This window comes from Podarcis tiliguerta (assembly GCF_965153285.1).
Source record: "Podarcis tiliguerta genome assembly, chromosome: 10".
Classification (NCBI taxonomy): domain Eukaryota; kingdom Metazoa; phylum Chordata; class Lepidosauria; order Squamata; family Lacertidae; genus Podarcis; species Podarcis tiliguerta.
Genome location: NC_139543.1, coordinates 34,845,269 through 34,857,312, shown reverse-complemented (window position 1 = coordinate 34,857,312; position 12,044 = coordinate 34,845,269). Strand labels below are relative to the sequence as shown.

At 42.7% G+C, this 12,044-nt stretch overlaps 1 protein-coding gene across 3 annotated transcripts in view; it reads right to left on the bottom strand.

Annotated features, from left to right (window-relative positions):
* The window catches only part of ACSS3 (acyl-CoA synthetase short chain family member 3), a 73,170-nt gene extending 70,770 nt beyond the window's left edge, over positions 1-2,400 (bottom strand). For all 3 annotated transcript variants that reach the window (XM_083400963.1, XM_083400962.1, XM_083400964.1), the window contains exon 1: positions 1,849-2,400. In XM_083400963.1, the coding sequence (XP_083257089.1) occupies positions 1,849-2,180 (332 nt within the window). In that variant the 5' untranslated portion in view covers positions 2,181-2,400. The remainder of the gene's footprint in view (positions 1-1,848) is intronic.
* Between the last annotated feature and the right edge of the window lie 9,644 nt (positions 2,401-12,044).

Here is a 12,044-nt window from a genome sequence, read left to right as displayed (position 1 = left end):
GGAACATATCCAAGGGAAAGCATATTATTGTTCAGAGGTGCTTTCCTTTCACAAGAGATTAAAGGAAAATAAATACAGAAGAAAAAGGATAATCTTACATAAATTATATGAGATAGTTCTCTGTTTAAGTACCTGATAGTATATATTAGTAGTGGTTTATGGAACACAGGAAATTGAGTTTATTGTCTACAGTGACTGGCAGTAGTGAGGGTTTCAGACAGGGGAGATTCCCAGCTCTACCTGAAGATATTGAGGATTGAACCTGGGATCGATCTACTGCATGAAAAGCAGAAGCTCTACCACTACATGGGAATATATATATATATATATATATATATGGGGTTCAAGACAGCCTACGAGCCATGTTCTATAGTCTCAGATGCATGTGGGCCAGCCAAAATCTGACAAGTCACTCCTGCTCTTAAATTGTCCAAGCAAAATGGCATATCTTAACCCGGCACCAAAATGAGAAAAAATGCTGAACTTAGATATAACTCAGTCAGTGAAGCATGAGACTCTTAATAACATGGTCATGGGTTTGAGCTCCACGTTGGGAGAAAATTCCTGGGGTGCAGGGAGGATTGGACTAGATGATTCCACAGGAATCTACAATTCCGTGATTCTAAGACCAGAACACCACTGCAGAAAAGGCTCTCTCCGGTGCCACCACATAGCAATTTCCCTGGGTGATGGAAATCTGCTTGAGTGTCATCAAGATACTCACTCCAAATTCTCTGTTGATCCCCACTCAGTGGCCTCATAGAGCTGTTACAGAGCATAGGGGACAAGATGGAACCCTGTGGTGCTCCATAGCACAAGCACCACAGGCCCAAGCAGAAATCCTCCCATGTCAATTCTGAAATTAACCCTATGGGTAGAAGCAGAACCATCACGTCAACATGCTCTCAACTCCCATCCCACTCCCATCCAGGCAGGTACAATGGTTGATGCTGCCAAAAGCTGCTGGGAGATCAAGGAGAATCAAGAGGGTCACACTCCCCCTGTCCTTCTCCCATCCAAGGTCATCCATCAGGGTTATCAAAATTGTAACAGTGCCAAAACCGGGCCTAAATCCAGATTGCATGGGTCCAGTTACAGTGGTACCTCTGGTTACATACTTAATTCATTCCGGAGGTCCATTCTTAACCTGAAACTGTTCTTAACCTGAAGCACCACTTTAGCTAATGGGGCCTTCTGCTGCCGCCGCGCCACCGGAGCACGATTTCTGTTTTCATCATGAAGCAAAGTTCTTAACCCGAGGTACTGTTTCTGGGTTAGCGGAGTCTGTAACCTGAAGCATATGTAACCTGAAGCGTATGTAACCCGAGGTACCACTGTAATTAGATTCCTCCAACTGCACCTGAAAATGAACCGGCCCCACCTTCTCAATCGCCTGGTCCAAAGAGGCATATTAACAACCAGGTGATAGTCATTATAATCTCCTCTGTTCAAAAGGGACTTTTTAAGGAGTGGCTGTGCAACCACCCGGGTCAGTGTGGTGGGTACCCCTCTTTCCTGGCGGTAAGCATTTGCTGTCTCTAGGACCCACCCAGCAAATCCCTTCTAGCTAGCACTTAATAGGAAGAACAGGAGTTGGTTGCCTTGCTAGCTTTATTTCAATGTGCCTTTTGCAGCAGTTTGCTAGGCAAAACTTCAACAGGTGACTCACTTTCTCCCAGAAACGGGAGGTGAAATGATGCACAGAACCCGAGAGTTGGAAGGCGTCTCACGGGTCCTCTAATCCAACCCAGCACCGATGCAGGAAACCCGCGACTACAGCACAGCACCGGTTGAGTTTCTGCCTGCCCCTGAGGTGGAGCCCAGCGAGGGTTTGCTCCAGCCACTCACCAGGAGGTGCTATAGGGATCTCTCCTCTGCATGGTTTGAGCCCAGGGCTTGTGCCAGTCGATGCCCTGAGCCGCTTCAGCCCAGTGTTTCTCGGGCTCCTCCACCGACGCCCTGAAAACCGCCTCGTAGTCGCCTCCAGGAGCGGCTGGCCGCGAGGACAACGAGCGGCTGAGCGGGAGAAGGAGCCGGGCTGCAGGCGGGCGCCTCGTCCAGCAACTCGGGAAAGCCAGCGGAGGGACGCGCCGGAGTCCCACTTGCGGAGCCCAGAGAAGGCCTCGGGCGCTGCGAGCAACTTGGTGCAGCCAGACTCTCCGGCACTGCTGGGCGCTCATGGTTCGCTGGCCGCCCCGAGGTGAAATTGCAAAAAGAACCCTCAAACTCGAGCGCCCTGAACTACACACTTTTGGAGCCGGGGAATCTTATGAATTCCCTTTTCACAAAGTCAGCAGCAAGAGCCGAGCTGGATTCAGGACCAAAGATTAGGACCTGCTCCTCCTTCCACCAACTTTGGTGTTTGCAAACGACCAGTTTGCAGGAGCTCCAGTCCGGGCTTTGGTGTCGGCTCCCCAGCCCGCACTTTGTTTTGTAGCGAGGAGGCCCTCTGGGATTTGCTTAGGTTGCATAATGTCGCCCACCGACCTCTGGGGCTCAGGATACTCGGCCAACTTTCCCTCTTTTATTACTGCTCCAAGTTTGCTAAGTGCCTGGAAGTAAGTGGAGGCGGTTTAGGATAGTGCCCTGCTTCTCGCTCACTTCGCAGATTCAGGAATTCGCCTTTCCTTCTTCAAGATCCTTTTTAAAATCATGGCAATCTGCTTTCAGAGGCAACGGCGTATTTAAAACTCGCCCAGCAATACCACATTTCTTTCCGGATTTGTTTCGTTCTCTACAAACGGCAGTTTTCCATTACCTTGAAAACAATTTTCATTCCTGTCCACTTCCAGCAAGTGCACTTCATTTTAAAATAATAAGCTATATTAAAACCACATTCCACCATTAAAAAAAAAAACCTATTACAATTTATCTCCATTATCAACCTTTATCGAGGGAGAATTAGAGAGGATTAGGTTGATATGGAGACACCACAACAGGGGCATATATTTTATCCAGAATAAGGGATGCGTTTGACATTTTGAACAAAATTAGATTTGCCAGATAAAGGCATTTCAGACACACCAGTTTCAGAGAGATCTCACCATGGAGGGATTCCATGAACTCACCATGGACTCTCACTGTGTGTGAGAAGATGTGTGGATCCACTCACAGAGAAGGCTGTTACTATTATATTTCCTAATTTAGGAGTGCACCAACCCAAATAGGTCTTAAAGGACTAGGAGATAAACAGTGCCAGATAAACAGTACCTTTAGAGCAGGGGTAGGCAACCTAAGGCCCGTGGGCTGGATGCAGCCCAATCGCCTTCTCAATCCAGCCCACGGACGGTCCAGGAATCAGCGTGTTTTTACATGAGTAGAATGTGTCCTTTTATTTAAAATGCATCTCTGGATTTTTTTGTGGGGCATAGGAATTTGTTCATTTCCCCCAAAAAATATAGTCTGGCCCCACACAAGGTCTGAGGGACGGTGGACCGGCCCATGGCTGAAAAAGGTTGCTGACCCCTGCTTTAGAGTCACTAAGCAATGCTGCTTTATTTATTTATTTATTTATTTATTTATTTATTTCCTTCCCACCCATCTGGCTGGGTTTTCCCAGCCACTCTGGGCAGCTCCCAACAGAATATTAAAAACACGATAAAACATTGAACATTAAAAACGTCCCTAAACAGGGCTGCCTTTAATTCAATGCAGACTAGTACCAACCCTAAAATAAAAAAATGAAATAAAACAGATTTATTGCAACACATGACAGGATCAGATTTCCTCACATTGTTCCCATCTACGTCTGTAGAATGCCCCGTGGTTTATGCTGGGATAAGTAATAAGAGAACAGAAAAATGGGGGAAGAGTGTGGAGTGTAAAGAAGTCTTAACAAAGTTCTGATTGTTCCCATGAAAACTACGTCAATGCTCCTTTTAAATATCAAATGTCAAATTCTTTCCCTCCCCCCCCCCCCATTTATTTATTTTTTTACTGGTGCCCTAAGCACACGCTTAGCCTGCCTATTGGGTAATGCAGCAGGGGAGATAAACTTTCACCAATGTGCTGTACTTTTGCAAAGGAGCACTGACACCAGGGGTAGTCTTTTTGAGAATCACATTTCTCCATGGCCAATACTGAGTATTCCAGGAAGGTAGAAGCATTTCATAACAAGTCCCCAACTGTGACAATCGGCAGGAAAACTTTTCGAACATGCAAGGTTGCTATGGGAACACCTAAATAAAAACCTGAAAGAACACTGCTGATATGGGTGCTGCTGCACCTTAACCCTTAATGCCCTGTTGCAGTATCAACTGGTACGTGGTGTGTAATATGAGTGGCTAATAGGCAAAAGTAATTCACTGTGTGTTGTTATAGTACAACGGTGTACAGTACATGTCTACTCGGAAGTTAAGTCTCTTTGTGGATAAGAAGGCTTTTCGCAGGTAAGTGGGCACAGGATGGCAGCCTAGGGTTGGCATTTGGGAAACAGGGTTCTTGTGCCATTAGAGCTAGGGGCCAGGCAGAAATTCAACAGGTTATGCCTTTTCTAGTATGGGAATACAATTATGGGTAAAGTTTCCCCATGATTCTGCTCTCTATTTGTTTGTTTACAAAAACATTTATATACCGCTATTCATTTTAAAAAATCAGAGCAGTTTGCAACAATTATATGTAAAACCGTACAATAAAAAGCTTATAAAAAATGTTAAAATCAGAAATCAGCTAACTGTTGTGGAAAGATATATTCTTAATTGGCCATATAAGCCTGATGGAATACATAAGCTTTCAGCAGGCATGTAAAAGTTGAAACAGAAGGTGCCTGTTGAATCTCTATTGGCAGAATATTCCACAATACTGGGCCTGTTCTGTGTTATGCCCTGCCCACCAAATGGCAGCCATTTTTTGACCAGTGCCACCCCACAGTATTCTCCCATTGCTCCAAAAACATTGGCAATCCCTGGAGTGGACAGTAATGGAGCAAGAAGAAAACTGACCCAATAATAGTATTGTGTGTTCCAGCCATGGTGAGGTGCGCACTTCAATCTGTGGTATTTCACTAATGTAAAACATTCCTAATAATTAAAGGTATAAGGTAAAGGGACCCTGACCATTAACTCCAGTTGTGACCGACTCTGGGGTTGTGGCGCTCATCTCACTTTATTGGCTGAGGGAGCCGGCATACAGCATCCGGGTCATGTGGCCAGCATGACTAAGTTGCTTCTGGTGAACCAGAGCTGTGCACAGAAATGCCGTTTACCTTCCTGCCGGAGCAGTACCTATTTATCTACTTGCACTTTGACGTGCTTTCAAACTGCTAGGTTGGCAGGAGCAGGGACCGAGCAATGGGAGCTCACCCCGTCGCGGGGATTAGAACTGCCGACCTTCTGATTGGCAAGCCCTAGGCTCTGTGGTTTAACCAACAGCTCCACCTGCGTCCCTATTAAAGGTATAATTCAATGCAATTTAGTTATGGCACTCAGAGTCTACTGACAAGGGCATGGAGAATGCCCTTTTGGCAGCTTTAGTAGCGATTTGCTTATGGTACAATGCATACCAAAAAGTACATATCACCAAACTGTTGATAACATACATCAACCAGTGGTTGCTGGTGCCCATTGGGACTGGTGGGGTGGAAGGCAGGAGGAGCAACAGTAGGTGGAACTACAGCCAAACACATGTGGAGCCAAGTAATTCTAGTTTTGTCCCCATTCTCCACCCTGTTGAGTTTGATAAGGACAACACTGAGACCAAGGTGGAAGAAGCAGACAACCAGGCTTGTATATAAGATAGCAGGGTAGGCTTTGAAAGAATCAAGACTGAGCTTGGCAAAGCAGTGCTCCTTTTGCCCTAATGGACTGGCGTCCACTGACACCAACCAGAGCCATTTCTACTAAATTCACTCACATCTGAATGTTGGATCTCTCCCACATATAGCTCTCCCTTCTAGCAAATCTTCATCCACTGGACGGCAATAAAAAATCAACACATAACCAGCGTCCTCTTTAAGTGATCCCCATCTTTCTTTTTCAGGTGATCACAGCATGGTGCTCAGAAGGCTACTGTTTCAAGTCGTTTGAGTAATAGCAAACTTAAAGGCAGCAAAATACAGAGCAACAAAACGCATTTCACTAGCCAATTTGTTTGTTTATTGGATTTATACACTGCCTTCCTGACAATGCACTCAAGGCGGTTTATAATTTAAACACTAAAAATAAAATAAAAACACCATTATATAAAGCAAAGACTGACAGAGTCTTCTCATTTCATCTAGCTGTTCCCTGACCTGGGCTCCCTTGCTTATGCCTTCCCTCAGGGCATGCAGGTCTTTAGCAGCCCCCAGCAAAGGTGGAAGAGGAACTGCCTCAATTTTGACGCATTTTTGTTATGTTCTAACTCAAAGATATGCTTGATGATTAGTTATGAATGAAACCCTGAGCATGTATGTTCCATTATTGCTAAATGAATTATTACTAAATGAATAAGCTAATCAAAGGAAGTAGTAATTACAATACTACACATAGTAAAGCAAATTAAACTGGAATTTGGGTCTGTTTCCAGAAATCAGTGAAGTACACACAACATTAAAAGCAGCAAAGCACACTGTTATTTATTTTCTACCATATGTTTAAATGTGTCTGCTTATTACTTCTTTTCCAGTAATGTTCAAATTTACAGATGTGATATGTGCTGGTTTTCTTTCCCCTGAATTCTTTAGGAGGAAACAATGTTTCTCTACAATAAAATTGGTATGGGTGTGTAATGAAGAAGCATTCTACGAACTCATTTGAACCTGCAAATGCGTTTGTATAATGTGAATTAATACCACTACACATCATTTCCAATGGCAATTAATTGACAGTATGCTTCTGGGATCTTTTTGGACTTCACATCTATCTGAAAAACAGCAAAATTTGCTCCAGTTGTAAATGTTTGTAAATGGAAATAGTCTACAGCCAGGAGAACCATCGATAGGAAGTACAACAGAAAACACTAAGCATGCTCAGTTGTCACACCTGTATCAATAACTCAACGATGAATTTGAGAATCACTGGATAGGATTGTATGAAGAATGCACACCTGCAAAGCTTATCTAGGTCAAAATGACAGGAAGTTTTTTGTTTTTCTAAATTAAGAGCACAAGCCTGCCAAACATTGAACACATTTCAAACAAATTGCACTTCCTTGTTTCAGATCTGTGCTTCAAGCTCAGCAAATTGGCCACGGATGGTCTGGCTCTGAGCAGCTTGGAAGTCTATCCCCACAGTATTAGCACATTGCCAGAGGCAGTATTAGGTTAGTACAACTGGTGCAGCCACACTGGGCCCCATGCTGCAGGGGGCACCAAAACAATGCTGTAGAATGGAGTTTAAGAGGCAAGGGGTGCCTATTTTAGAGTCACACAGGGTGCCGCTAAAATTTGGGAACCCCCAGTCTGCCACTGACATTGCCAATTCTCAATTTAAACCAATATGACACTTGTGTGATTCATACAGATGTGATAAATACAAGCTTTCATCCTTCGGTTCTGTTAGATCCTAAATAATATTGAATAATATTTTTACTAGAGGCTGTTTAATTCCAAATCAATGTACGGGCAGCTTAAAGCATCATATATCATACATGGTTTGGAAATGTGGGTGAGAGTAGAAGATAGGTTTGGTGGACAGCCAAAAAAGGAGCATGTAATAAAGCACTGAAGTTATTTCTGGGATTGAGGAGTAGCTCAGGGTAAAGGGGCTGGTCAGTGAATGTCCCAAAAGGGAGACTGGGATAGGCCTGGTCTTGGTTGGGTGGGTGGGAACTGTTCAGTCTTCCTTTGCCAAAGGCAGCCTCTGGTCCTGGGCCCTTGGTGGTGCTTCTCTAAGTCGAGGGGTCCTCTGCAGTGGTCATTCCATTATATAAGCCCATACTATGAATCACACACGTTTTATGGGCAATACTATATCATGAGCATTGCAGAATGCACTCCTTTGCGTAATTATAATGGGGGGAATACTTTTGTATATTTAAACTATTATTTCTATTGATTATTTCATGTTTTATGGACAATAAGCAAGTTTTGTAGCATTTGTTGTTTCACTTTTCCAGCAATCCATTTAGTTTCATCAATATAGCTCCACTCCCTTGCCATCTGCTTCTCCCCCTACCATTCTGTTCAATTTTGGACAGTTTAGAGAGAAATGGGTATTATAAGGTGATTCTATTGGTTCATATGGCTTCTGTTTTTTTTTTAATGTTTCCGTAACTTGCTGAAAACCAATTAAAATTGCAAATGAAAAGCTTGGGTTATCCATATGATTAAAAAGAAGCATCAAAGTTTCATTCATAGATTAGAGATAGATAGATAGATAGATAGATGATAGATATAGATAGATAGATGACCATTTGGGAAGAATTTCACACAAATATATCATAACCCTCAACACTTTTCTCATGAGGGGGTTGAGGGGCCATGCAGCTTAGCCAGGTGGCCATTATCAGCATGCCCGGTGTTCCCTCACAATCATGCATTTGGTAGGACCTAGGACACACGCACCCTTCATATGGAGGAGCTCTATGTATGTACATCAATGTAGGGCCCCTTCTCAATATCCAAAAACATGGACAATGGAGACACATGGCTGCCTGCATGGCAGGGGACAGGCCAGGCCTGTACAGCCTTCCAGCTCTTCATGGATTCTCTTTGCATTTGTGAGGAACATTGTCTTTTCTCTTTCATAGATTTCTGAACCTGGAAATATGGTGGTAGATCATAGAAACTTCAGTCCCTGAAGCAGCAAGGCAGCTTGCAAGCAGAGGAAACAAATGTTATCCAAGTCAGGATAAGGTGACTTGAGGAGCTAATAGGTCCCTGTCAATATAACTGTTGACTTTGGATTAGCTCCCCTTTCTGATAAACTTGTTGATCTGTTCAGCTGAATTGCTTGAAGTGCTACTTAGCTACCAGCCTGCCCTGGCAATCCAATTTCTCCTCTTTTCTGAATCTTTGGGGCTAGGCTGCAATAAATACTCAACACGATGAGCAAGTGCAGCTTACGCAATAATTAAAGAAACTGTTTTTCAAAGACTGTTTGTTCTTTTTAGTGCTTTTTCATTATCTCTGACTTTGCTATCTCTCATAATGGTTATTTGCATATTTATCCCAGCATTCTGCTTACTCTTTAGATTATTCATGCCTGAGAAAATATTCTGAAGCAGAAAGGGAAAGTTTAATGAGTTTCAAGGGGACATGTCCAGTGTGTGTGTGTGTGTGTGTAAAATATAGAAACAAATGTCTGAATAGTTACCACAAAATATTTGCTAAAACTCTGCTTTTCAGCTTATTATATGTTCTCTCCATAATGTGATTTTAGGATAGAGCAGAGACTATATTATCATATACTGTAATTTCTGTAAATGCACCCAGATAGACTCTGGAAAATAAAGACATGTTACAACAAAACAAAACAAGGCAGAATTCCTAACTGCACCTACCTGGGAGTAAGCCCCACTGAGTTCAATCGGACTTCCTTGTGAGTAGACATGGTGAGGATAACACTATAGGTGATACTTTTGACAGTGCAAATTTACACATATTTACTATGAAGGATAATCCATTATATTCAATGGACCTTACTCTCAGGAATAAAACTCAGTGGCACTTATTTTTGAGTACAGTGGTATCTCGGGTTAAGTACTTAATTCGTTCTGGAGGTCCGTACTTAACCTGAAACTATTCTTAACCTGAAGCACCACTTTAGCTCATGGGGCCTCCCGCTGCTGCCTAACTGCCGGAGCATGATTTCTGTTCTCATCCTGAAGCAAAACTCTTAACCTGAAGCACTATTTCTGGGTTAGCGGAGTCTGAAGCGTATGTAACCTGAAGCGTATGTAACCCGAGATACCACTGTATACATATTGTGTGTTTTCGGGTAGGGGGCGGTTTGACAGCATGATGCCTGAGTCCCTTGTAATTCTTGGGCTCTGGATCCAAAGAGGGTTGAAACCTAATTGAGGATTCCATTGTTGAATTAGCCAAGCAAGAGTCCTAAGTACCACCTAAGTGTGGTGGTTAGGAAAACAAAGGCAGTGACTTTGTGCCAGAAGACAAAAGGGTGGACCTCCCTTCCTCACCCAGTGAGAGGGACCATAGCCAGAGTTGAGTGTATGTGAGCTGGGATAGAGGCAGGCTGCTGGCAGCGGCTGGGGAGTGAGAGCCATGCTTGATTTCTGATTGATTTCCAAGGCTATGACTATGGAAGAAGCAAGGGGGTGTTAATGCTGTGAGCCCGTCCATCTTAGGCTTTGCAGAATGAACTACCGTATTTTTTGCTCTGTAAGACTCACTTTTTCCCTCCTAAAAAGTATGGGGAATGTGTGTGCGTCTTATAGAGCGAATGCAGGCTGCGCAGCTATCACAGAAGCCAGAACAGCAAGAGGGATTGCTGCTTTCACTGCACAGTGATCCCTCTTGCTGTTCTGGCTTCTGGGATTCAGAATAATTTTTTTCTTGTTTTCCTCCTCCAAAAACTAGGTGCGTCTTGTGGTCTGGTGCGTCTTATAGAGCGAAAAATACGGTATTTGCTATTAACTATTATAACAGAAATTACCAAGTGTGAACATTCCGCATTTGTATTAGGTTGCCTTTCAGAGTTTTTGCATGAGGATATGTTTAAAGAATACAATAGGGAAATTCATGAATGGCAAATTTAGAGAACACAATAGACAAATCCACGAATTAATCTCCTGCCCCTGGTTTATAGAATTTTAAAAGAAAAAAAGGGGAATAAATCAGTGTCTTTATCTAGTATGGATTCACTGTAATACTACTAGAGTATTAATGGCACAGAAAAGTTTAAAATGTACCACACATGGCAAAAGAAAGCATCTTTTCAACCACCATGAATTATTGAAGGCTTCCACTTTAAGATGAGAGTCCACCTACACATTCTTAAATATTGGCTTAATTTATTGCTACTTAATATTCAAGAGCTCAGTGGCAGAGCACGTACTTTGCATGCAAAATGTTCAAAGTTCAGTTCCTTACAACTCCAGTTACAAGGATCTCATGTAGCAAGGCTAGGAAAGTCCTCTGAGGCTTTGAAGAGCCACTGCCAGGCAGAGTAAACCAATGAATGTGCTTGGCCTCACAAGATATGGTGTGTTTCTTTGTACAGTGGTACCTCAGGTTAAGTACTTAATTCGTTCCGGAGGTCCGAAACTGAAACTGTTCTTAACCTGAGGTACCACTTTAGCTAATGGGGCCTCCTGCTGCCGCCGCGCCGCCGGAGCATGATTTATGTTCTCATCCTGAAGCAAAGTTCTTAACCTGAAGCACTATTTCTGGGTTAGCAGAGGCTGTAACCTGAAGCGTATGTAACCTGAAGCGTATGTAACCCGAGGTACCACTATAGTTGGCAGGCAGGTATCAGCAATATGGCTGCCCCTGTTCTGTCGAACAGCAGTCCTATCAAGATATGGCAAGTGCCCACATTCCAGAAACAGTTGAAGACAATTTTGTTCTAATGGGCTTTTCAACAGGATAATAGGGACTTTACCACTTGTAGGGATTTCAGTCTTGTTTAAAAGGTATTATTTTGTGTTTTCAACTGTGTTTAATTATTTCATGTATAAATTAACTTTAGACAGTAGTTTAGAAGGTGATTAATATATTTGTTGCAGAAATAATAATAATTATAATAATTAATAATTTTATTGTTTATACACCACACATCTGACTGGGTTTCTCCAACCACTCTGGGTGGCTCACAACAATATATTAAAAGCACATTAAAATATCAAGCATTAAAAACTTCCCTAAACAGGTCTACCTTCAGATATCTTCTAAAAGTCAGATAGTTATTTTATTTCCTTGACATCTGATGGGAGGGCATTCCACAGGAAGAGTGCCACTACCTCTGCAGTAATAATAATAATAATAATAATAATAATAATAATAATAATTCAAGAACATATATCCTCTGTCACAATTGCAATTCCAGAAATCTGTGCAGTTTCTTTAAAATGTATATCTTCTCCTTTTAGTTAAAATGTGACTGCTGTTAAATTAGGGTGATATATATGTGATTACATCCTTAACAAGCCCATGTCCTGCTACT